Below are 26,607 nucleotides of genomic sequence, written 5' to 3'. Positions count from 1 at the left end.
AAACAATCAACAACTGAAGGGAGCCAGGGTCTGCAATAATCTCCATAGCTGCCTCCACACAGAGTGGGCTACAGAATCCCAGGTGTATAAACAGCACATGGACCTGCTGCTTAGGGACATGCTTTGTGGTGACCCAAAATTGGACTGGATGATCTTGAAGGTCTCTTCCAACTGCAGATATTCTGTGATTCTGTGAACTGTTTTGGATGGAAAAGACCTCTAAGATCATCAAGTCCAACCTTCAACCCAACACCACCACAGCCATCAAACCATGTCCCAAAGGGCCATGTCCACACATTTCCTGAACACCTATAGGGATGGTGACTCCACCTTCCTGGGCAGCCTGTTCCAGTGTCTGACCACTCTTGCAGGAAAGAAATTGTTCTAATCTCCAACCTAAACTTCCCCTGGAGCAATTTTGGTGCCAATCAGGCTTGGGTTGATCTTGGTAATGCTAAGTCCCTAGATCCAACATTCTGTCTGGAGAAGAAACTCCATGCACATTGGGTTGGTTTTTTTCACACAATAATGAAGAAAGAATTATGAACTTTTGGGGCTCCAAGCCCACATCTGGGGCAGAGTTGGCAAAAATTCAGAATAAAAAATAAGAGAAGAAAAGCACTTGGGCAGTGCAAGAATACCAGGATAGCACTAAGGATGAAATGAGGGTAAAAAGATTGTTTGTCAGTTACACTGGGGCTGCAGTGACCTCTTTCCAGTGCCCAAGTGGAGTGCAAGTTGAGACTCTTGCCCAGTATCACTTGCTAACTGGAGACAGAGTGGTCAGGCTTCTGGTTTCAGCTCTGTTGTCCTGACCTGGCCCAGGGCTTATCCACAGCTCCAGAAGCACAATATCAGTGAAGAGGAAGGGGGAAAAAAGTCCCTGGGAAGACAGTGGTCATCAGTTAGATAAAGTGAAGGTATCTGCTTTCCTTGGGAGGCCCAGTCCTTCCTGAGTTTTGCCTGCCTCTGTAAATGGCTCAATTGATTTAAATTCTATTTTCTACATATTAAATTCTACTCAGGATGCCTAAGAGACTCCTAATCCAGCCCACGACAAGCCTGATTTCATTGCAGTATTAGTCCACTCTATAATTTTCCAGCTTCTGTTTCAGACTCCCAATCCAATTGTGAGCACTGTCAAACTGCAAGTGCATGAGGACAACTCTCCATCTGATTAATGAAACTCCTCACTTGGTTTCCAATTTCTCTCATTTTCCAGACCTCAACTGTCACTACTGTGTCTAGCTCTAGGGAACTCAACACAAGGAGACTATTCAGCCTGGAGAAGAGAAGGCTCTGGGAAGGCCTTACAGCTGCATTTCAAGATCTGAAGGAGACCTACAGGAAAGCTGGAGAGGGACTGTTTAGAAGGGCTCGTAGAGGCAAGACTAGGAGTTTGAAGCTAGAGTGGGGTAGATTCAGGAGGAAGTTCTTCACTTTGAGAGTGGTGAAATACTGGAACAGGTTGCTCAACAAACCCCTTTGGGAAAGAAATTGTTCAACATATCCACCCTAAACCTTCTCTGGTGCAACTTCAGGCCATTTCCTCTTGTCCTGTTTCTTGTTGCTTGGGAGGAGAGACCAACCCTCACCTAGCTCCAACCTGCTTTTAAGTTGTAGAGAGCCAGAAGGACTCCTCTCATCCTCCTTTTCTCCAGGCTGAACAACCCCAGGTCCCTCAGCTGCTCCTCACTAGACCTTTGCTCCAGACATTTACCAGCTTTGTTGCCCTTCTCTGGACCAAATCCAGCCCCTCAGAGTCCTTCTTGTAGTGAGTGGCCCAAAACTCACTTCTGTGTGGCGTACCCCACCCTGTTTCTGTGTTGTCACACCATTCCCCCATGACTCAGTAAGCTCTCCAGGGCATGCCCACGCTACCAGAAGCACACCAAGTCTTTTGCTGGCTTGCTGTGCAGGATGTTTCATCTGTGCACTGTGTTACAGCTTCAGGGGGCTTGCTCCTTCCTAGTGCAAGGCAAACAAATACAATCCTGCTCTCCCTTTCCAGAAAATGAAGGAAGGAGAGAAATGAAGCATCCATGGCTGTGTCCTACCACTGAGACAATCCAGTAAAACAGAGCTCTCAGGCTGAATCAACTAACTGTTGCTCAACCACAGGCAAGGCCCAGGCTTCCCCAAAATGTGACTGTACCTGACTACTTAACATGTTGATTTTAAAGCATCCCAAAGGAAAAAGGAATGTGCTCCCCCAAATAATTCAAGCCTTGTGTAATCACACTGTCCACATCCCTTTTGGCATCGCTACCAAATAACTTGGAGGGCATTTGAAGCACAGACCTCTTCTCTCTGAGGCTCTTGATGTCTTCCAACTCTAAAGCCACATCTGAATTCACACTGTAAGCACTTTGAGGACATGGCTGGTAAGTGAAAAAGCCACAAGATTTGAGGATCCTAGAGCTGCTTTTTGATACCCTAATGTTCCCAAGAGTCCACTCCAAAGTTGACTTAGTCTCACGATGAAGGCAAAACCAGAAATTGGATCTGGACCCAAACCCATTTCCAAGTTGGTGATGGCAAAACTCATCCCCTTCTGCTTCCTGAGACTTGTGTACATTGCCTCGCCTGATGGTAGCAAAGATGCAAACATCAAACAGCCTCCCCAGGAAGGTGGTTGAAATCTCCATCCCTGAAGGTGTTTAAATGACACAGAGATGTGGTGTTGAGGGACATGGTTTAGCCCCAGCCTTGGTAATTAGGTAATGGTTGAACTTGATGAGCGTAAAGGCCTTTTCCAACTAAAATGATTCTGTGACTCTGTCATTTAGAAATAGGCACCCAGTGAATGAGAATCAAACTCGTGAACCAGGGCAAAGCAAATGAAGGCATCTCCCTGCTCACCTCAGGCTTCTCTGCCCTTTAGAGCTGGATTTGGGGAAAGGCCAAACACATGGCAAAATCAGGAATGGAATCAGGTTGAAGAGCTAGGACTGTTCTGAGTTCATCTCAGATCTAAGCATATTCAGGTTGGAGTTGTGGACTGACTGCTATGTGCTGAGGTCCTCTTCAGGATAAAGGAATGGAGCACTGCTGCCAATTCTGGGCCCCCCAGCACAAGGACATTGAAATGTTGGAGCCAATTCAGAAAAGGCCACAAAGATGACCAGATGAGTGGAACACCTCCCTCACGGGGGCAGGCTAGGAGAGCTGAGGCACTTCAGCCTGGAGAAGAGAAGGCTCTGGGGAGACTTTACAGTACCTGAAGGGTCTGTGAGAAAGCTGGAGGAAGACTTTTACAAGGGCTTGTAGTGACAGAACAAGGAGCAATGGAACAGGGTAGATCTGAACTGGATATTAGGAACAAATTGCTTACAGTGAGGGTGGGAAGACACTGGAACAGGCTGCCCAGGGAGGCTGTGGATGCCCCCTCCCTGGAGGTGTTCAAGGCCAGCTTGGATGGCATGTTGAGTAACCTGCTCTAGTAGAAGGTGTTCCCACCCATGTCAGGGGTGTTGGAACTGGATGATCTTTAAAGTCCTTTCCAACCCAAATCACTCTGTGACTCTATGAAGAATGAGCCTTTCTGAGCTCTGAATGCTAATTAGGGAATTCCTCTAGTGTAACAGGGAGCACCAGAAAGTACATCCAAGGGTAATTAGTTTACATGTCTGATTATAACAGAGAAGAGCTTGGCTCCACTGAGCACCAGAGCTTTGGGGAGCTTTCTAACTGTCTGCTGAACCTTTGTCCCACTTCGATTACACAAGATGTCATGGAGAGAAGAGCTGGACAGCAAAAAAAACCCCAGCAAACCCCCAAGCCCTGTGTGTGTGCAGAGGGCAGGTAGAGAAGAAGCAAGCAGAATCCTTCCATGATAAGAAGTGGACCCACCTGTGATCCTGTGCAGTGTACTTCAGAAGCTCTGCCAGCTGCAGTGGGTATTTGCAGATCTTCTGCACGGGCGTGAGGAGGAAACCGTCGATGGCAATGTCGATCATCTGCTGCAAGAGGCGACAGGCTTCGAAGAAATGCTGGTACCTGCTGTCCTTCATCAGCTTGGAAAGCTCCATGCATGCATCCAAATGGTTGTTACAGTACTCCGAGTAGATCCAGAAGCCATCTTGCTGTGAGGGGAGGGAGAAAAGGGATGGATACAGACAGGAGGACACATCAGACAAGTGCTGCGAGCAGTCAACAACACAACTTGCCAGCAAGGCCATGGTACATCTAAAGAAGTTAGATAACCCAAACAGAAGGAGGAAGGGTCCCAGCACTGCAGGTGTGGTCTCAGCAGAGCAGAGGGGCAGGAGCCCCTTCCTCCACTTGCTGCCCACGCTGCTGGTGATCAGCCCAGGACACAGCTGGCTCTGGGCTGGGAGTGCAGTGCTGGCTCATGAACAGCTTTTCACCCCTCAGCATCCCCAAGTCCTTCTCCACAAGGCTGCTCTCCAGCCCTTCACTCCTAGCCTGTGCTGATACTGGGGATTGCCCTGACCCAAATGAAGGACTTTGCACTTGGCCTTGTTGAACCTCATGAAGTTCAAACAAGCCCTCTTCTCCAGCTTGTCCAGGCCCCTCTGGATGGCATCCCCATTATACGGATGACTTGCAGATCACAAGGTCTCAATACCCTCATCCCTTAGTTTCCAAATGGCTAAACAGAGATAATTCCTCAGGAGTTTATTAGTCAGCTTTCAGCCGCTCTCTCATAACAGAGAAGTGTCAGATGTTCCCCTGAACAGTAGTGGTAATCCTTACCATTGTCACCAAAAATGAATTGACAGCACAGCCTCAAGACATGAAGTTTGAGCTGCTCATTCTCACCATGATTTCTTACATCTCTTTAGCACAGAGGTGGAATCTGATGCTTCTTTGGGAGCCAGCAGCAGGGACTGTAGGCTCTGCTACAAACAAGCACTGTTAACACCATCACACAGCTTCTCACAGAGAAACCTGCTCTTCAATTAGAAGAGCAATGAGGCTTAGGAGATGCTGTGAACTTCTTCAGGGATGACCTGCTGAGGTTTCATGACTGCCTCTCCAAAAATGTCCCTAATTACAAGTGAATTGCTGTTACCAGCTCAGTCCTGACTGTAAGGAAGAGGTAACACAGCACAGGATCTGCACCCCAGGTTGGAGCACCTTGTAGGTAGGCTCTGACCCATCACTTCCTTCTCCCTAAAGGAAAGCCAGGAGCTGCTCAGATGTCATTGTCTTGTCATGTCCTGACATATTTACAACCCTGGCCATTTTGTCAGCTCCTGTAGCACATGGTTTATGTAACAGCATGCTGGGCTGGGCAAAAGCCTCCAGGACTCCATTGTCAGCTAAGATGTCCTGTCCAATGTGCACTTACCATGAGCGACTATCTGCTGCCCTGCTGCCATCCAGGCAGAAAGAGCATGAGCTGGCACCTCTTCACCTGGCCCAGCAGCTCCAGAGGTGAAGGGAACTGAAGCTGCATGAGGTACTGAACCCTTCCAAATGCATTTCAGTGCCACAGAAGAAAACTGGGGCATTTGCTCTCCTCTGCTTTTTGTGTGTAATGCACAAATAAGGCCTCTTTTTGCTTCTCTAGTCCAGTCACCTGCAGTCAGCAGGGACATCTGCAACTAGAACAGGCTGCTCAGAGCCACAACCAACTCGATCTGCAATGGTCTCAGGGATGGGGCATCTCCCACCTCTCTGGGCAGCCTGGGACAGGGTCTCACCATCATCAGCATAAAACGTTTCTTCTTTCTCTCCAGTCTGAATCTTCCTCTTCTAGTTTCAAACCATCACCTGTTGTCCTAACACAACAATCCCTAGTAAAGAATCCCTCCCCATCTTTCTGATCAGCCCCTTTAAGTCCTGAAAGGCCACCAGGTCTCCCTGGAGCCTTCCCTTCTCCAGGCTGTACAACTCGAATTCTCTCAGCCTGGCCACCATTGCTGTGGCCTCCTCCGGCCCTGCTCCAACAGGTTCATGTCTCTGCTGAGGACTCTAGAGATGGCCCCAGCACTGCAGGCAGGGTTTCAGCAAAGTGGAGCAGAGGAGCATTGTACCTACACAAGGTTAGTGAAGGTGGATGTGAAAAGGTGTTGAGATTCAAATGTACTGGGGGATTACCCAAGTAAATGCTTCACTCCAAGCTCTCCCTGCACATACACCCCACGAAGTAAACAGAGAACCGTGGAGTGGTCTGCAATACGTGATGGGAACTGATGCACAGAAGTCACCTGGAGCAGCCCCTTCTCTCCTCTTCCCTTCCTGTGTCCCTCAGAAATCCAAGCCCAAGACTCCCAAAGGAAGAAGGCAGCTGCACTCACGTGCTCAAGGAAACATGGGCCAATCTCACTGAGATGGGGGTCCTCGTTGTTGTACTGTTTCTCCAAGTCCCGGACAAAACCCATCTGAAATCTGTAGATGTCTTCAATGTTCCCAAAGATGACCTTCAGCTGCTCATCACTGAACATGTCCCTCCTCTTCCGGCACTGCTTTAAGTAACCCTGGGAGGAGCAAGAAGGAACAATCCACAGAATAACCCAAACTGTCATACTGAGGCTGCTTCTGGAGTGGCCTCGAGCAAGCAGCAAGCAAAGACGGAAAACAGTCTGAAACCAAAATCCACCCATTAGGACACGACCACCTCCAGCAGCTCCCATCCATGAGGAAGCACGAGAGATGCAAAGCATGCCTTGGAATGCTTCCAGTCCTTTTGCATACACAACCTCTCAGCTTCAGCTGCTGTTGCCACAGCACCACCTTTTCTCAGGACCCACCAGAGTCAGTACACTCAGGCCTTCACAGCCTGCCTCAGAAGATGCTGGAGACCGTGTGTGTGCAGTGCACTGTGAGGATAGGGCTGGGTTTTGTCTCGGCATGGAGGGTGGTACCAAGTTGGCTGTAAGGAAGAATTTCTCTCCTGAAAGAGAGAACAGGCTGCCCAGGGAGATGGGCCAGTCACCACCCCTGGGGGTGTTCAAGAAACGTGTGGACATGGCACTCTGGGAGATGCTTTAACGGCCACGGTGGTGTTAGGTTGATGGTTGGACTCAATCATCCTAAGAGATCTTTTCCAGCCCAAACAATTCTATGATTCTATGATCCCAGCTGATCCAGCACCAAGTGAAATGCTTAAGAAAAACACTCTTCTTGTGTTCAGACTTGGGAAGCATCAACCTGTCTTCTTCGAACACACTGGCCTGAAGCACACCTGTGGTAATACATGGAGGCTCTGGATATCTGGGCTGAATTCCTGGCTCTGCCACCAACTTATGTGACATTAAGCAAGTCACTTCATCCTCCCTGTGCTTTCTACTGCATGCATGCCTCAGACTAGAAACTTTGCAAGAACAAATATATCAGATATTCGCTGGTCTGGTCTGGATAGCAGCTCCTTACCTGAGAAGAAATTAGGTGAGGGTCATCCTGAGATGAGTTTGCCTGCCTTTATTATACAGGAAAAGCAAAAAACTGCAGGGAAAGAGCAGCCAAGAGCTCCAGAGGAATGGCTATATTTGGGAGCTCGAGATGCTTAGTCACACAGACCAAGCGGCAGCTGGTGACACGCAGCTGCTGGCCCACAATGCCAACTATCACAACACTGTAATAAACTGTCCTTCAGCCTCACCATGTGGTTCCTGGGAGGGAGAACTTCAAAAAGATGAATGACAAATGCAACTTTGGCCAATCTGGCAAAGAACCAACCTCTGTGATGTCCAGATTAGCTAGCTCCAACGACACCGCTACCCAGAGTTTGCTGGGTTTTTCGGTTGGGAAGCTTGGGCTATGGAATACCTTCTGCATTTACCACACCTAGGCCTCTCCTCTTGCAGGAGTTCTTTGATGACTCATTGCCATGGGTTTCCCTCTCTCTTTCTTCTCATTGTGATCAGCAGTGCAGAGCCTGCTTGGAGGCCTGTAGTTCGTGCTGTTCCCCAGGGGTCAGGACTGGGGCCAGCCTCGTTCAATATCTTCACCACAGATGTGGATGAGGAGTTACAGTGGACCCTCAGCCAGTTTCCAGATCATTTGGGACTGGGAGGAGTGGCTGACAGCCCATGAGGCTGTGCTGTCATTCAGTGAAGCCTGGACAGGCTGGAGACTTGGCAGGAGGAACCTCCTGAAGTTTGACAAGGGCAAGTGTAGAGTCCTGCACCTAGGGAGGAATAACCTCTTGCACCAGTAGAGGAGAGGGGCTGGCCTGCTGGAAAGCAGGTATGCAGGAAAGGACCTGAGAGTGCTGGTGGATAAGTTCACCAGGAGCCAGAATGGTAACCTCGTGGCCAAGTGTCCTTGGGTATGCTATGAGAGGTGAGCCCAGCAGGTCAAGGAAGGTTCTCTTCCCACTCTACTCTGCTCTAGGGAAGTCACAGCTCAGTATTGGGCTCAGTTCTGGTTTTCCCAGTTTGAGAGAGACAGGGAACTACTGTGGAGAGCCCAGCAAAGGCTAGGAAGATGCTGAGAGGATTGGAGCATCTCTGTGAAGAGGAAAGGCTGAGAGCCTGCAGAAGAGCAGCCTGAGAGATGATCTGATTAAGGGTCAGCAAGAGCTAGAGAGTGGAGGGCAAGAGGATGAGGGCAGACTCTTCTCAGTGGTACCCAGCAATGTACAAGGGGCAATGGGCACAAACTAGAACACAGGAGGTTCCATCTGAACATGAGGACAAGCTTCTTTGGTGTAAGGGTGCTGGAGCCCTGGACCAAGCTGCCTAGAGAGGTTGTGGAACTTCCTTCTCTGGAGAGCTTCCAAATCCAGCTGGCCATTGTCATCCTGGACAAGCTGCTGTGGGTGCCCCTGCTGTAGCAGGGGGCTTGGACTGACTGACCTCCAGAGGTCCCTTCTGACCATTCTGAGATTCTGTAACAACACTCACTGACTCAGGAAAGCAGTATTGGTATAGCCCAGACGGAGCTATCCAAACTGTGGGATGATCTGCTGGACAGTGTAGGTAGCCCTCAAACTGGTTGAGAGATGGAAAGAAACTACAGTATCCTCACGGCTGCCTCTGAAGTAATGCCCTGCAGCAAGCATCTTCTCATCCCCTCCTTCCCCTTGCTTTCAGCCAGGCAAGAAGAAGGATGGATGGACTGGCCACCTCTACTGACTATATCTACACCCACTCCAGAGTGGAGGAAACTTAGCACTTAACCTCCTGCAAATACTTTCCAACTTTGGCCTATACTCCAGGGACTACATGGAAAAGTACTTTAAGAGAGACAGTCTGGCAGCTATTTTTAGGTATTCATTGAGCAAAACATTCTCCAACATCTGCTCATCAGTCAGCTATCCCTTCTCTGAGCAGACCTGACGGGAGGAGCAGAAGGAAGATGACATTGTTTTATGTAACAGAAGTAAATTTACTGGAAAAACTCTGCAGCAGCCTTCTAGCTGGCTGTGGATGGATCTTCTGTAGAAATCTCTCCCCCCTTTGCTGGCTGGTGCTGGAAGCCAACCATCCAAACACACAAGCTGGAGAGAGGATAAAGGTTGGGTCTGTTCACCCTGGAGAAAAGAAAGTTCCAGGGAGACCTTATGGCAGCCTTCCAGTACCTGAACAGGGCCTACAAGCAAGCTGGATGAGGACTTTCTCCAACGGTTTGTAGTGACAGGATGAGGGGCAAAGGCTTTGAGCTGGCAGAGGGGAGATTTGGACTGGAGATTAGGAAGAAATTCTTTACAGTGCGGGTGGGGAGACAATGGAACAGGTTACCCAGAATGGTTGTGGATACCCCTCCCTGGAGGTGTTCAAGGCCAGGCTGGACAGAACCTTAAGCAATCTGATCTAGTGGAAGGTGTCCCTGCTCACGACAGAGGTGTTGGACCTAGATGATCTTTCAGGTGCCTTCCAACCCAAGCCACTCTGTGACTCTATGGTTCCATGAACCTAGCCCATTCTGTGCTTCTCTCCACGGTTTTACAGGTGCCTGTGCAGCAATGTGCTGCTTCAGCTCCTCTGGAACGCGTGTCTCAGGCAGAGGGAGGAAGCAGGACGAGGAAGATGTGGAATATTCAAGACAATAGTCACAGCCAACAGCAACCCCAGGGCTGAAAGATGTTCACACAGATCAGCTAGAGATGGATTTCAGCAAGCAGCAGGCGAGCAGGGAGGCAGGCTGGCTGGCAGGCAGCCGGCAGCATGCGGCGGGGGCAAAGGGCTGAACACAAAGGGCTTGGGGCAGTCACTCAGTGCTGCTGACACCAAAGCCAGTGTCAGGAAGAGCCTGACCTTCTGGACAGGTGCATATCTTCTTTCTTTTTTCTTGAAATCTCTTCTGAGATAAGCAGGTAAACATGAAAAGCAGCATGAGAAGATATTGTACATTATTCTTTGATAGCTGGGATTTTTTTTTGCCCTGCAATGTGCAAACCAACCTGATCCTCTTCCTTGAAAAGCCCCAGGATCTCAGTGGTGTAGGAGTTAGAAGGGACGTCTGCAGATCACCCAGGTCAAGCCCCTTGCTAAAGCAGAAGCACTCACAGCAGCTTGCCAAGGATCACAATGGCCAGCTGGGTTTGGAAACTCTGCAGAGGAGGAGACTTCACAACCTCTCTGGACAGCCTGCTCCAGGGCTCCAGCATTCTCGTACCAAAGAAGCTTCTCCTCCTGTTCACATGGAACCTCCTGGGTTCTAGTTTGTGCCCACTGCCCCTTGTCCTGTCACTGGGCACCACTGAGAAGCATCTGGCCCCATCCTCTTGCCCTCCACTCTCTAGCTCATGCTGAGCATTGAGCAGATCCCCCCTCAGGCTGCTCTCTTCCAGGCTCAGCAGGCCCAGGGATCTCAGCCTTTGCTCCTCACAGAGATGCTCCAGGCCCCTCAGCATCTTTGCAGCCTCCCCTGGCATCTCCCCAGTATCTCTGGAACCGGGGAGCCCAGAAACAGATGCAGTACTCCAGTTGATTTGCACATACCAAGTACAAGCTGAGACTGAATTGAAAAGGCCAACTACAGTCACACCTGGTTCCAGACAGTCAGGACTCTAAAGCACTTAAATATTGGTCTGCAGTTGAGTACTCAATGTCAGGCACTGGAGACCACCTACAGTACTAAATCAAATCCTGGAAGAGCACAAGCCTGTCCCTTCAAAAAGCTCCAAACAAGAGAAATGAGGTGTGCACAAGCAGGCTGGGAGAGACAGAAACTAATTGCACACATCCCTATACGTATCTCCATTGATCCAGTGAGCTTTATGCTCTCCAGTCACATACCCACAAACGACAAACCAGTCCTACAAAGGGCCAGCCACTCCTCAGATGTGCTCTTCTGAAGGAAGGCCACCCTGCTGCCAAGGTTTGATGGTGCTTTGCTCAGAGGCAGCACAAAAAAGTGGGTTTTCTCCATCTCCAAGAACAAGTCAGGCTAATGCCATCCAGACCACGTGAGAACTTGTCCCATCAGCTCTGCAAAGCAGGCTCAGATTGACGCAGTAAGACGCAGTGAGGATGTTCTCCACCCAGCATTCAGATCTGTCCTGGCACCACAGCAGAGCTTAGGTGTAATCCAGTCAACGTTATTAGAAAACAAACTGCAAGTGAAATTACTTGGGAAAGAGCAAACAGCAGCATGGGAATTGGCTGCCCTTTCTCACCTCCCACCTCCTAATTACTTGTAACACAGAGCTTTCCTTTGATCTCCCAACTCCCATCCAAGATCTGTCACTTCTCCCTCTCAAACCTCCTTATATGTAGTCTTGCCTTCCTAATCCATATGCTGGCCCAAATGCTGCTTCTTCTCTAAGCACCCTGCTCTTTGTAGCCCTGTTGTATCTTGTTCTACATTTCCCACCACATGCTACAGCTCAAACCATCTTCTTAGCCTCCTGCTCTCATCAAGGTTCCTCCTCTAAGCACCTTGGCTGCTCCACCAGCATCATTGGTGCCATGTCATGGACCAGTGTGGTCTTTCTGTATCCTCCTGGGATTAAACCCCAGGAGTAGGATGATATCTTTTCTGTGAGCAGGGGGATATCTTATGCATGAGCACAGGTATATCCTTCCAGGAGCATGGGGAGCAGACATTGATCTTGTCAAGCCTGGAAATGAGCTCATGTCTATGTGGTGCTTTACATGCCTGTCAGTGTGAAGCCTGCTGGCCAGTAAGACCAACTACTGGTACCCATTATAAAAGCCCAGCTTACAGTAGCTTGTTATTTTTGCAAGCTCTAGCATTTCATCTTGAAATGCCTCTTGCTGGCTATTTCCTTAAGGCTAAATTACTGTTTCTTTCTTTTTTTCACCATAATGATCCATCCACTCCTGATAACGCAGTCCAAGGCAAACTCATGTTTCCTCCTACTCAGAATGGTCACAGAGCTGTTTCAGCCCTCTAATCCCCTAAGGAGGGCACAGCAGCAGCAGCATTGGGCTTTGCAGGGATGAGGAATTCCCCTCCAAGTCAGCTGCTTCACACAGGTCTTGGCTCGAGCAGGTCATTTTCATTCTGGTGCTGGCTAGCTTATGAGCTCCAGACTTGGCAGGGCTACTGCCACGGGTATTATGAATAATAACATGGTGTGCAATAATACAGTGGCAGGTAGTGGAAATAAATACATCCTAAGGCAGAAAAGAGCAATTGGAGGGTTCTTAATCACCTGCCACAGTCCTCTTATACAGCCACACATCTTAAAGTGCCTGGGTGGTGTTAGGGTTTATAGAACCATAAATCATGGCAAAGACCTCTAAGATCATTAAGTACAACTGTTAACCCAACACCACCATGGCTACTAAACCATCTCCCCAAGTGCCATGTCCAAGCATTTCTTGAGCACCTCCAGGGAAAGTGACTCCATCACCTCCTTGGGCAGCCTGTTCCAATCCCTGACCATGTTTGCAGTAAAGATATTTTTTTTTCCTAATATCCAACCTAAACCTCCCCTGGTGCAACCTGGGGCCATTTCTTCTTGTCCTATCACTTGACACTATGGAGAAGAGGTCAACATCCACTTCACTGCAACCTCCTCAACAACAGGAGTGTAACTGAGCACTAATAAACTCAGTACTAAATCAGCTTCAACCTTTGCCACCCAGCCAGAAGTCCTCTTCCATCCCCTCCAAGATCTCATATCCCTGCTGTTTGTCATGACAGCTTAAAATAGCAAAGGGGAAAGGGGAATTCACCATGGTCAGCAGCATTTCTGCATCTCATCAGGGGCTGTCTGGTATCTACTGGTTCTTCAGCACAGAAATCACCTCCAAGCAAATCCCTCCAGCAGCCCTGGGAGGAGCTCAAGCTAGGTACCATCTGCCTCCAGCCCCACTCCTCTCTTGCACAGACAGAAGAGCCACAGCATGCCATGCCGAATGTCCAGGACGACTGAGCTGTCCCCAGGCCTTATTGCAGCAAACAGATTGCTCTGGTTAAACCCAGCACAACAAGGCCCTCTCCAGTCAGGGACAACCCATCATCTTCCAGATGAGAATGCCCATTTCAGTCCTCCTCCCTCTTTAAGAGAGGCAGCTGAATCATTTCCTGGTGCCTGGTAAGATTTATACCCTCAATACCATTTTGCATCAACTGAGCAAAGAGTGAGCCTTAGAGAGCTCTTTCATATCTGGGACACATCATTAGGTGCTGTCAATCAGTATCACCCCACAGATGTCACTGAAGTCATACCTGTCTGCACCTCAGGAGAATCTGATTTGGCAAAAGCATAGGGAGATGGAGGAGAAATGCAAGTTGAGGTTGATTTAGTTTCTCAACAGCAAAGTGCAAATGCAGGAAATGAAATAAAATGTGGAGGAGGAAGTTGCTGCAGTTGTTCTTCACTGCAGATCCCTCAGACTGGCACAGCACAGCAAAATTAAGCTCATTTGTTTCCCAACTGAAATCCCAAGACTCTTCCATGTTTGAAAGGCATCATAGATGTTTTTGGATGGCTGCTTCACCTTGTCAACAGAGAAGCAGTGAGTATGAAGGGAGGAAGACAACCTTTTGAGCTGAAGTCACAAGAGGCTTTACCACACTGACTCCTGAAGACTGGGCAGAGGCTTTTGCTAAGACCCAAACGTTCAGAGGGATGAGCTGAAAGCCATGAACTTTGATTTTAGTGCTAGCAAAGCTCTGTCACTTAGTGATAAGCCTTAATCATAACGTCCAAGCTGCCCTGCAGCGCCATGCATTCCCCTTCCCAAACACTCAGCACCATGTGCACTGCACTTTGAGCTTTGCTCAGAGCATGAACTCTGTACATTGCAGGACAGTAAGGAGTGCTTGGTCATGGTTAACTGGAACATCATGAAGAAGAACCAAGTAAAGGATGCATGGAGTCAATCCCCAAAGTTCATTTACTGCTGGTTCCCCTACACTGGATAAACATCCCCATGCTGAAGAAGTTTTGCTCCCAGTCTCACCATAACAGAAGACAAATGAGAGCCACTCTGAGCCAGAAGAAATTGTGAACCAAATATGAATCATAGAATCATTTTGTTGAGAAAGTACCTTCAAGCTCTTCAAGTCCAACCATTCTTTAACACTACCAAAGCTGGTGCTAAACCACGTTTCTCACACCACATCTTTGTGCCTTTTAAAAGCACCTCCCTGGGCAGCTTGTTCCAGTCTTAAAGAACCATATCAGTGAAGAAGTTTCTTCTAATACCCAACCTAAACCTCCCCTGGGACCATTTTCTCTTGTCCTGTTACTTGTTACTAGGGAGAAAAGACCAACCCTCACCTGACTTCAATCTCCTTTCAAGGAGTTGCAGAGAGTCAGAAGGTCTCCCTTTAACCTCTTTTCTCCAGATCTCTCAGCTGCTTCTCACCAGACCTATTTCTCCAGACCACTCAGCAGCTTCATTGCCCTTCTCTGGACCAGGACCTCAATATCTTTGCTGCAGTAAGGATGATGAAGATGAAATGGGGAACTGATTGGTTTAATTACAACCTGATTTCCTCAATCATAAATTCAGATGTAGATGGCCTTGGGTTTTAATTAATAAGACTACTTGAAGGATCTCAACCTCATCATTTTTCAGTCAGGGAGGTACAGCTGAAGTTCAAGAAATCACAATTTCAAGCGAGTACAAACTGAAGGTAATTATCAGACCCAGCAGAAAATGCTGCTCCTCTGTTAGACCCAAAGGTATAGTCAGATCTTTTTCCCCACCACCCAAGGACAAAGCCATTCCTCAGCTCTCTACAGCCCACCTGCAGCACCCTGGAGTCACAACCCCCCCGTACCTCGCAAATGTCCTTGAGGTGCTTGATGTAGTGGCGCTCGGTGCTCATGATCTCATTGATGACGTTGGCTCTCATCTGGTCTCGGTTCTGAACGGTCCTGCCGAGACACAGGCAGTCGGCACTTGGGTCCAAGTGGCCATTCTGCACGTCGCTGGTTCCCTCCTCCACACCATCTTCTTGGTTCACCCATAGCTGCGAGGAGAAGAGGGGAGAGCAAGAGCATTACTCACCAAAGCAGCAGGAAGCCAGCAGATGAAAGCTGGCTGGGGCTTAGTCTCAGGGTCATGCAACCTGACTCTCTTCTCAGGGCAACAGCGACGCCCAGAGATGAACCATGGTGTCCAGTGCAGCTCACAGCCCAGGCAGCACATTCTGCCACTGGTGCAACCAGTCCCAATGGTTCCCCTCTTGTGCATGGAGAGGATTCAAGCCTTCATGGTGTTGGTCCCAGACACAAAGTAACTAGGTGAAAGGGTGACTGGGGTTGGGTGCTGCCAAGTGCTGTGAAGCAAGGTGCACACTGTAAGCCAGCCCAACCTAACACTGCTGGGACTAGGGCAAACCATTGGCTGTCCCAGTCACTGCACACCATCAGCTGTGCTCAGCCTCAGCAAGAAGACACAAGCTCTTTACAGGTGACTGACTTAAGAAGGTCAAGAGCATGATAAGCAGGTTCAGGGAGGCTCTCTGCCCTAGGGAGGCCACAGCTGGAGTTCTCAGTCTAATTCCAGGTTTTTCAGTTCAAGAGAGACAGGAAACTAATGGAGAGGGTGCAGTGGAGGCTACAAAGATGCTGAGGGGCCTGGAGCACCTCTGTGAGGAGGAAAGGCTGAGAGATCTGTGGCTGTTGAGCCTAAAGAAGGGCAGTCTGAGAGGGGATCTTACAATACTCGACAAGAGCTAAAGGGTGGAAGACAAGAGGATACAGCCAGACTCTTCTTTGTGGTGCCCAGTGACAGGACAAAGAGCAACAGGCACAAACTGGAAATCAGGAGGTTCCATATGAACAGGAGGAGAAAATTCTTTGGCATGAGGGTGCTGGAGGCCTGGAGCAGGCTGCCTGGAGAGGCTGTGGAGTCTCTTTCTCTGGAGAGCTTCCAAATTCACCTGGCTATTGTGATCCAGTGCAGGCTGCTGTGGGTGCCCCTGCTTTAGCAGGGGACTTGGACTGGATGGTGTCTAGAGGTGTCTTCTAATTCCTACCAAGCTGAGATTCTGTGAGTCTGTGATAAAGCCTTTAGAGGACTGATTAATGAAGGTCAAGATACATCTGGTTCAGGAATCTGAATGAAGGTGAACATCAGCGCCGGCTCAGGCTGTGGTTTCTAAGCTTCCCAGGCCAGGATGTGTGAGTGAGCATCAATTTCCATTTCACAGCAGCTTTCCTCATCATTTCACATGAAGAACCTTTCTCACTCAGGTGAACGACCCCTCTCAGCATCCTGAGACTGTGATCCCAAAGCTGCACTCAGATCAGACCAGCTGATTTAATCTCCAACAACCTGGGGGAGATGAGGGCAGCATTGCACAGGATGAAGCACCCTTGGGCACTGGATACTCTACAATGGAACAAACCACAAAAGCAGTGAGAAAGGACCACTGCCTTTCCAGCAGATTGAATTTTCTTTCCAGTGTCAAATAAAACTATAAATAAACCTATTTAGCTTCTGGTGGCCTTTCAGGACTTCAAAAGGCTGACCAGAAAGATGGGGACAGACTTCTGAGCAGGGTCTGCTGTGCTAGGACAAGGGATGATGGGTTTAAACAAAAAGAAGGAGATGTAGGCTAGAGAGAAGGCAGAAATGTTTGCAACAAAAGTGGTGAGAGCCTGTGCAAGGTTGGCTAGAGAGCTAGTAGAAATCCCATCCCTGGAACCATTGCAGGTCAGGTTGTTTGGGGCTCTGAGAGACCTGCTCTAGTTGCAGATGTCCCTGCTCACTGCAGGGGGGCTGGAATAGATGACCTTTAAAGGTCCATTCAACCCCAAACCATTCTGCAATTCTATGAACTCCTAAACAAAGGATAAGGCTGCCTCATTCTCCCTGAGTCTTTAAACCACACAAGACATGGATCAAATGTCTCCTTTTGTTACCTCTCCCCCCAAATAATAAACAATGGCTTAAAATAACTGATCTGCTCCAACTGAGATCACCACAGTTTGTAAACATGAAATAAAGCTTCAACCAGCCAGAAATACTCCTGCTTTACACAGAAATAGCAACCTTGCTACAGCAACACAATTCAGGGTTACCCAAGCTGTGATGTAAATCATAGAATCATAGAATCAACCAGGTGGGAAGAGGCCTCCAAGCTCATCCAATCCAACCTAGCACCCAGCCCTATCTGGTCAACTAGACCATGGCACTAATTGCCCCAGCCAGGCTTGGCTTCAACACCTCCAGGCATGGCAACTCCACCACCTCCCTGGGCAGCCCATTCCAATGCCAATCACTCTCTCTGCCAAAAACTTCCTCCTAACATCCAGCCCAGACCTCCCCTGGCACAACTTGAGACTGTGCCCCATTGTTCTGTTGCTGCTTGCCTGGCAGAAGAGACCAACCCCACCTGGCTACAGCCTCCCTTCAGAAAGCTCCTGAGCATTTAAACCCCAAATACTAGAGACTTTTAAACACAAAAATAGATCCAAATACAAGCAAGTGACACTATGCAGCACATGGAAACCAGCTGCATCCTTAAGATCACCTTCCAGTCCTCTTTTTCAGTGGTAAGAGTTTTTACTGCTTTCCTGTTATCCATCCTAAGTTTGGTTTTAAACCTGTTTCAGTGTCTCACCATTCTTACTGTAAAGAATTTCTTCCTAATGTCCAACCTAATTCAATTAGCAGCAATGTTGGGTTTAATGACAAGAAAATGTCTTCGATAGGTAGGACCTGCTGTGGATGTCCATGCTGCACTGAGCATTGTAAGGAATTGCTGAATCCAGGCTGTGCTTACACCATGTCCTGGCAGCACTGGGCACTTTCCAGGGCAGGAAATGAGTGGCAGAGCCAGGATGGATCTGGGCATCATGCCTGCTATGCTCACACCATCTCCTAACTATCCTCTACCCTGAACTGCCAACGTAGAACCTCCTTCTGCACATCAGAAGACCAGAGAGACATGCTGAAGGCTGCCAAGGAGGTGAAATAACCCCGCCTGGCAGCGCTTCATGAAGGAGCCATCCTCCAAGTACAAAGCTTCATACCTTTCCTCAAGACAGCCCAGCCAAGAGTCAATTCAGTGCCTTGTGTGACAGAGCAGAAGCAAAGCCCAGCGACTCTAGCTGTCAGCTCTTGTTTCTCACATCCTGATGCACCCTAAGGGGAAGAGACACGTCCAGGCCATGTGGTCCTGCAGCCCTGGCAGCACCCAGTGTGGCTCAGCTGTGGTCAAAGAATCCCAGAATGCCACTATGGTGGCGTTGGAAGGGACCTCTGGAGATCATCCAGTCCAATCCCCTTGCTAAGGCAGGCTTGCCCAGCATCACAATGTCCAGGCGGGTTTGGAAGCTTTCCAGAGGAGACTCCACAACCTTTCTGAGCAGCCTGCTCCAGGCCTCCAGCATCTGCACACTAAAGAGGTTTCTCCTCCTGTTCACACGGAACATCCTGGGTTCCAGCTTGTGCCCAGTGCCCCTCTCCTGACACTGGGTACCACTGAGAAGAGCCTGGCCCCAGCCTTATGACCTCTACCCTTTAGCTCTTGACCGGAACTGAGATGATCCCCTCTCAGCCTTCTCTCTTTCAGGCTAAAGAGCATCGAGTTTCTCAGCTTCAGAGGGTGAGCAGCCCAGGGTGCAGCAGAAGATTATTTCAGTGATCCCAGCCAGGTTCAACTATGCCAGTTTGGACACAGGGAAAGAACTGGGAGATGCAGAACACCTGGGAGCAGCTCTGCATGCCTTTCCCATTCCCCACTGCAGCATCTGCTGCAAAGATGGACTAGAACATGTCATTTTCCCAGCTGTGAGGCTGCACAGAAAAGGTTTTGTGGGGATCTCAGGAAGGGTTTTTGGTAGGACTTCTATCAGCACTGAGAGGGCTTCATGAGCCCTGGGGTTACTGCAAGGGATGGCAGTGAGCTGACATTCTAACTGTACTCAAAGATATGGGGATCCAGCATGGAAACCCTCTCCTGACATGCTAGAACAAAGTCCAGAGGGTTATTACTTGTTCAGAGGAGCAACCCAAAAGCCAATTACAAAAGCAAACCCACTCTGATCTGGCAGAGGTTTTGGTTACACTGAGGCAGAGCAACAGCTCACATACATGAACAGTTTCACGCTGAAAAATAGATGCCCATGTGCTGCTTCTGCCGTGTTGGTGCAGGGCTGTCACAGCAACCCCAGGGGACAATGCTCCTGCACCAGTGGCACTGGTTTTAGTGGGAGCTCTGCTGTGAAAACCTGGGGGCCAGCCTCAGAAAATGGGCCAGAACCTGGAAAAAACTGAACAGGGAGTGCTTTGATAGCTATCTCCTTGTGACAGCTTGACTGCCATTCTAACCCAAATGGATGTTCAAAATCAAGCAGGACCAATGTAGCTACTAAAATATTTAAAAGAACCTCCCATCCTACCCTCCTGCACCTCAGAAAAGGTATTTTGCAGCTCTCCCAAACCCAGCTGGAACAGCTTGTCAGCAAGTTTTGTGACACTCCTGTCAGTTGGCCAACAGAGGATATTTTTAACGCTCTACCTCCTGAAGTCAAGTGATCATGAGAAGAATTTCAATTCTCAGTTAGAAAATCAAGCATAGAAAATCCAATTCTAAGAGCAGAGGGGAGAAAGCTTGAAAACAGGAATCCTAAAGGCTGTGAGATTCTAAGGCAAACAGCAAGCTTGCAAACTTTCCTGAGTTCCAAAACCCTGCAGAATTTGGTGTGGGTTTTGTGCCTGGCAGGAGCATTCCCTGCTTCCACATCTGGAATCTCCAGAGTCCTGCTTGCCTCCCTTAATGAATTTTTTGCTCCTTCCTGCTAGGATTCGTGTTCCCAGAAGGACAAAACTTACAGTCTAGATGACTTCTCCTTTGATTACAAACAAATGCAGCAGTTACACTGATGGGAGAGGAAGAGGGAGGTGCCTTCCACCTGATGTTCTCCAACCTGAGCTGCTGAAAGGATTAATCTCTCTGTGCTGGTCAAACACTGCAGCTTTCTGCCTTAACCTCTACATCCTCCATAATTCAAGCAAGGATGGTTCTTTCCGGGGATCACTTGAAGTCTGGACCACGACTCACAGAGGTGAGGTTCGTCAGCAACCCTGCTGCTGAACTTGGGTCAGCCTCTTCAAGTGGTGGAGGCCTTCCCCATCAATAAATGGGGATAAGTGACCTCACCAGTGACATTTGCACTGGCATTTGTGAGGCTGACAGACTTCCTGACTAGGAAGAAGCTGACAGAAAAGCTCATGCATAGTTTGAAACAGGGACTCAATACAGGAGTGAGGGCTCCCCACGCTCTTGCGCTCATCCATGAGCAACACTTTGGTGGGACAGACCTTTGGTCTGATATAGTATGGCTGGTTTTGCAGCTTCCCCTCACAGATCCTTCTGTGCCCATGCTGAGAAGGAGCTGTGCTGTGCTGGTGGAAGGGAGGACTGCCCTTAAAGTGTTAAACATCCCCTCGGACCCAACACTACCACCTCAAGTCAGATCCTCTCTGCTTCACTGACCTGCTCGCCCAAACTGCAGCAACAGCGTGCTGCAGGTGACAGGAAGGTGAAAGAGGCAAAGTGGGGGTGACACTGTTTTACCCAGGAAGCACCAAATGTCATATTCAGTTGATTTAGACAGTGTTACAGAAGCCCCTATTTTAGCCCAGTTCACAGTCACCTCTAAGTAGGGTGTTTGCTATGTTTAGACATAGGTCGCCCTCCCAAAAATGTGCTTGTGCCTGAAAGGCTCAGCCAGGCTGCCCAGAGAGGCTGTGGAGTCTCCTTCTCTGGAGACATTCCAAACCCACCTGTCTCTAGGTGGCCTTTTCAATTCAGACAGTGTCAGCTTTGGTTTTCTGCTTATTCTTGGTATGTGCAAATCAGCTGCAGTACAGTCTCCAGTTCTGGCCTCCCCAGTTTGAGAGAGTCAAAGAGTCATGGGGAGGCTAGAAAGATGTTGAGGGGCTTGGAGTACCTGTGTGAGGAGGAAAGGATGAGAGCCCTGGGGCTATTGAGCCTGGAGAAGAGCAGCCTGAGAGGGAATCTGAGCAGTGCTCAGCAAGAGCCAAAGGGTGGTCAGGAAGAGGATGAGGCCAGACTCTTCTTCCAAGGAACAAAAAGCAGGATGAGAAGAAATTACCTTAAAGTGCCCCAGGGGACATTTAGGTTGGACATGAGGAACAATTTCTTCCCCCAGAGGGTTGCTGAGTCCTGGCCCAGGCTGCCCAGGTGACATCCCCATCCCTGAAGGGGTTTCAAAGCCCTGGAGAGATGTGGTGCTGAGGCACATGGCTCAGTGGTGAGCTGGTGGATTAATGGTTGTATCTGCTGATGTTACGTAAAGGTCTTTTCCAACCACACTGATTCCCTGATTCTTCCCCAAGGTGGTGCTTAGCCTGTGCTGTGCCCTTGTTCCCAGTCCTGGCACTGCATTCTGTGCACGCTCTGTTGGACTCCACTGGATTAAAAAGATCAGTTGCTTATTTGCAATCAAGCAGGGCTCATGGTGCAGAGCTTTGCATAAGTAAAACATCATCAGTCTCTGTGTGTCCCTCCAGCGATCTGGGCACAGCCTCCCTCTGCCCTCAGGAGGAAGCACAGACTCTCCTGAGCTCTACAAAAGCCCACAGACAGATGTTTCTCCTTTCTCTGAACTTAGAGAGAAGGTGAGGACCTGGCAGGCCCAAAGATGTTTCCTGTGGTCCCAGAAGCTGCCCCAGACTTGCTGCCCTTCTCTGGGCAGGATGCAGGCACAGGCATGGAACTGGGGTTGGGATGCTGTTTGCTGGGAACCATAGAATTGTTTCGATCTTGAAGATCATTGAGTCCAACCATCAACCCAACACCACCATGGTCATTAAACAGTGTCCCAGAGTGCCATGTCCACACATTTCTTCAACACCTCCAGGGATGGTGACTCCACCTGGGCAGACTGTTCCAATCCCTGACCACTCTTGCAGGAAAGAAATTATTCCTAATCTCCATCCTCCCCTGGGACAATTTCAGGCCATTTCCTCTCACTCTATCACCTAATATTAGGGAAAAGAGCCCAAACCCCATCTCACTCCAACCTCGTTCCAGTCAGTTATAGAGAGCAATGAGGTCTCCCCTTCTTCTTCTTCAGGCTGAACAACACCAGCTCCCTCAGCTGCTCCTCACCAGACCTGTTCTTCAGACCCTTCACCAGCTTTGTTGCCCTTCTCTGGACCTGCTCCAGTCTCTCAAAGTCTTTCTTGGAGTGAGGGACTCAAAACTGATGCCAGGATTTGAGGTGCAGCCTCACCAGTGCCAGGTACAGGGGCACAATCACTTCCTTATTCCTGCTGGCCACACTGTTCTTGATCCAGGCCAGGATGCTGGTGGCCTTTTTCAATGCTGAGCCGAGTGGCATGAGCTGTCAAGATAACAGCAGCTGCAGTCAGCACAGGCAGCATTTGGATGCTAAAATACTGCTTGAATCTGAAGAAGAAACTAAACCTCCCCACCATGGCTGTGGTGTGTGCTGTGGCTGTGGTGTATGCCACGGCTGTGCCACGCTGCAGGCCAGACCTCCACCAGCAGCTAATTTTAAGCTAGGTTTGCCACGGGAGAATTAAAATCTCCTTTAGAAGGCACTGACTGCAGCAGACATTGCAGCACATCCCACTTTGTTTGTCCAACAGGTGAATGCCACATCCTCCTCCTGTCTGCAGAACCTCGCCTCCTGTCTGCAGAGCCTCACCTTGGTGCCACTGTCACTGGTGCCAATGCAGTGGCTGCTGTGAGTCATGTGCTGCTGCATCCAGGTCCCTACATGTACAGAAAGGTCTTAAAGGTGAAACCAACCCCAGCAGATGGGGCAGCAGGATGTGGCTGGCTCTTGGAACTACACCTTCAACACACAGCAGTCACCACTCCTATGAATAAAAGCTAAACCCACCTAGCCAATAAAGCTATCAGCTGACAGGAGCTAAGACTTTGTATTTAGAGTCTCCTTTGATGCCTTAAAAGCTGACTCCAATTTCTCCAGCACTTCTCCTCTAGCAGCAGAAAATAAAGTGGGTCAAAGGCAGCTTTTCAGCAGGAAAACCAATCTAAAATTACAACACTTGGGGAAACCTGGGACCCACAGAGCATCACTGCACTGGTCCAGCCCTGCAGTTCCTCCTAGCTAAGAGCTACCGACTAGAGATAATTCATACACCATCTTTGCTCACACCTTTGAGGACCATCAGCCTTTGCTTCTGCACAACTACTCAAAAACAGACACTACAACATTCCCAGATTCTTGAATTGGGAAAAAGGGGTTGGAAGGGACCTCTGGAGATCATCCAGTCCAACACCCCTGCTAAAGCAGGGTCACTCACCACAGTTTACCCAGGATCACAACAGCAAGGTGAGTTTGGAATCTCTCCAGAGAAGGAGACTCCACAACCTCTCTGGGCAGCCTGCTCCTGCCTCTTGGAGCCCTGCTTTAGCAGGGACAGTTGGACTGGACGATCCTCAGAGATCCTTTTCAACCTCCACCATGCTAGTATCTGTCCTATACCCAGCTCATTCTTCAGCCTTAAGTCAGATTCTGTAGCTCTCATCTGCCTCTCCCATGACTTCTGAGTTTTCATATCATTCTCCCTGAGCATAGAAGCTTCCTGCAGGAAACCATTTACCCTTGCTAGCTCCAAGTTCTACTGCTCCTCTGTTGTGCTTTTTATCTTCCCTCAAAAGAAGCATCACTTTATCATCCAGCTTCTGCTTGGAAGTTCCTGCATTCCCCAAAAATGGCTTTCCTATTTGCTTCTTGCTTTTACTCATGTCCCAAGCTGCCAGGAGGTCAACTGCAGGTGCTATGCACAGAGATAACAATTCCCATATGAGACACAATTCCAGTCTGGCTTTCGTTTGCAGACCCCCAACTATGCATGTAAAAGAGGTCAAGGGAACCAGCAGGTCACTGCTTTCCTCTGCACTCACAAATGTACATCTTTCCTGCTATGAGTCTGGGTGAGCACCAAATGCTTTGCCAAAGATTTTCATGTGATCTGGCTGGAGAGCAAGAAGTGTCAGACATCTCATTACAAACTAGGTTTCCAGCCCCGTTTTGTTCTCAAAATTGATCCAAATGGCTTTTAGAGGAATCTGACCCTGCAGTGATCTTCTCCTGCCCTCCATCTTAGTAACCCACAGGAGACCTGCAGTCCAAAATGCCCTGACATTTTTGACAGGGCGCTGGGACATTTCATTTCAAATAGATCATTGCACTAGATGATCACACAGAAGATTATGGGCTGGAAAGGACCTTGAAAGCTCATCCAGTCCAACCCCCCTGCCAGGGCAGGATCACCTATACCAGATCACACAGGAACATGTCCAGGCAGGTCTTGAATAGTTATTCAACTCCAGAGAGGAAGACTCCACAACCCCCCTGGGCAGCCTGTTCCAGTGTTCTGTCACCCTGACAGTGAAAAAATACTTCATCACCTTTCCATGGAACTTCCTACATCTCAACTTCCACCACTGCCCCTTGTCCTCTCATTGGGCATCACCGAGCAGAGCCTGGCTCCATCCTCTTGGCACTTGCCCTTTACACATACATAACATTTGTGGGGTCACCTCCCGGTCTGAGGCTAAAGAGCCTCAGCTCCCTCAGGCTCTCCTCGTAGGAACATGTTCCACTCCCTTCATCATTTTCCTGGCTCTGGCACTGGACTCTCTCAAGCAGTTCCCTGAGGTCCTTCTTGAACTGAGGGGCCCAGAACTGGACACGATATACCAAATACAACCTCACCAGGGCAAAGTATAAGGGGAAGAGAACCTCTCTCAACCCACTAACCACAGCCCTTCCAATACACCCCAGAATGGCACTGGCCTTCTTGGTCACCAGAGCACATTACTGGCTCATCGATGATCCTTGGAGTCCCTTCCAATCTGGCATTCTGTGATTCTCTTCTGCTTTTCTACCTATCTGGTCTGTCCTGTCATCCCTGACTTGATCTGCTTTTCATCCTCTGCTATGCAACACGTTGTTCCCTTTTCCTCCTGCACTTGCATAAGAGAAACAGATATAAAGCCAAGCAATTTTTCTGCAAGTAAAACTAGAACCACCCAGGCTAAATCAGGCAGTTTTCTGGCATCAGCTTCAAAAAGCAGGGGCTCAAAGTACAACAGAGAGAAAAAAAAAACAACCCAGCCTCCTCATTATGAAAGAGTGATCAGAAGAAATCCAAGGGAAAAATAAGGAGAAAAGAGAAAGGCAAAAAGGGTTCAGGTTAAACAGTCCTTGACAAGACCCTGAAGGAGCATAAATGTTCCACCACGATCCTACAACTGAAAGAGGGGTTACAGGCACCTTCCCTAAATGCCCCAAAGGATTTGCAGGCATCTGGTTCAAATGATTTACCAAAAAAGACAGAGAGCAAAGCAGGGGGAGGTGGGGAACATGCAAGAATAGAAATGAAGAGGCAAGCAAGCGACCTCAGCCTGCAGAGGAGAGAAGATGACAGTCCAAGTGCCACTTGTTTTCTCAGAACAGGCCCAGCAGCAAGTAGGCTGTGTGGAGAAGGCAGCTTGGGCTGGGAAACCCCAGGGGCAAATGTTCCACTTCAGCCTCCCTTGCAGAGCCAGGGACAAAGCATGCCAGAGCTCCACAGGGATTTGCTCAAGTGCCTGGTCCCTGGGTTGAAGGACTGAAGGATCAGTTGTGGCAAATAAATCATGCAACTCCCCACTTCTGCAAGGGCATCAGCTGGTTCCAGGGAAGGTCTATGGACCCAGGGCAGGTCTTTGGTCCCTGAGCACCACTCTGGTCCCATCCCATGTTGAACAAGCATCTCTCAAATGGCCTCTCACAGAGCTGATAGCAGGATTGGTTTTGCTGGAGTGAAGTCACACTGCAGGGTTGTGACATGAGACAGAACAGGCAAGAGACTTGCACTGGGAAGGCCATCATGAACCTAAGCACCAAGGTTGTTTCTAGGATGCTGCTCAGATATTCCTGTACAGGAGTCTGAGATTCATCAATTCTTCTCCTTTATTTTTCCCACTCTAAAAACATCCTCCCAGCCTTTGGAAAGTGCAGGGAGAGATGGTAAGTTTATCCCAGCCAAATGATCCACAAGTTTGAGCCTCTAGAGTCAGTGGGGTTAGATGTTTGGTGTGGCTAGGAAGTGGATGGCACAAAAGGAGGCTGTTGTTAAACCCGCTGCGAACAGCACGTTCACAGCATCACCCAAGGAAGGATATTAAACCTTTTCCACAGAGTCACAAAGCAAACTGGTCAATGCCCTGAGAAGTTCAGCTAGCCCAGAATATTTCAGTCTCTAAATCAATCAGAAATAAGGAGACAGTTGGGCT

At 49.0% G+C, this 26,607-nt stretch overlaps 1 protein-coding gene across 10 annotated transcripts in view; it reads right to left on the bottom strand.

Annotated features, from left to right (window-relative positions):
- ARHGEF9 (Cdc42 guanine nucleotide exchange factor 9) overlaps window positions 1-26,607 on the bottom strand; it is a 252,705-nt gene that overhangs the window by 54,195 nt on the left and 171,903 nt on the right. For all 10 annotated transcript variants that reach the window (XM_064159330.1, XM_064159331.1, XM_064159329.1 and 7 more), the window contains 3 exons: window positions 15,124-15,315; window positions 6,270-6,449; window positions 3,853-4,085 (listed from right to left, as the gene is read on the bottom strand). In XM_064159330.1, the coding sequence (XP_064015400.1) occupies window positions 3,853-4,085; window positions 6,270-6,449; window positions 15,124-15,315 (605 nt within the window). The remainder of the gene's footprint in view (window positions 1-3,852; window positions 4,086-6,269; window positions 6,450-15,123; window positions 15,316-26,607) is intronic.

Source organism: Pogoniulus pusillus, chromosome 19, assembly GCF_015220805.1.
Source record: "Pogoniulus pusillus isolate bPogPus1 chromosome 19, bPogPus1.pri, whole genome shotgun sequence".
Taxonomy (NCBI): domain Eukaryota; kingdom Metazoa; phylum Chordata; class Aves; order Piciformes; family Lybiidae; genus Pogoniulus; species Pogoniulus pusillus.
This window is presented reverse-complemented; position numbering and strand designations above follow the sequence as displayed.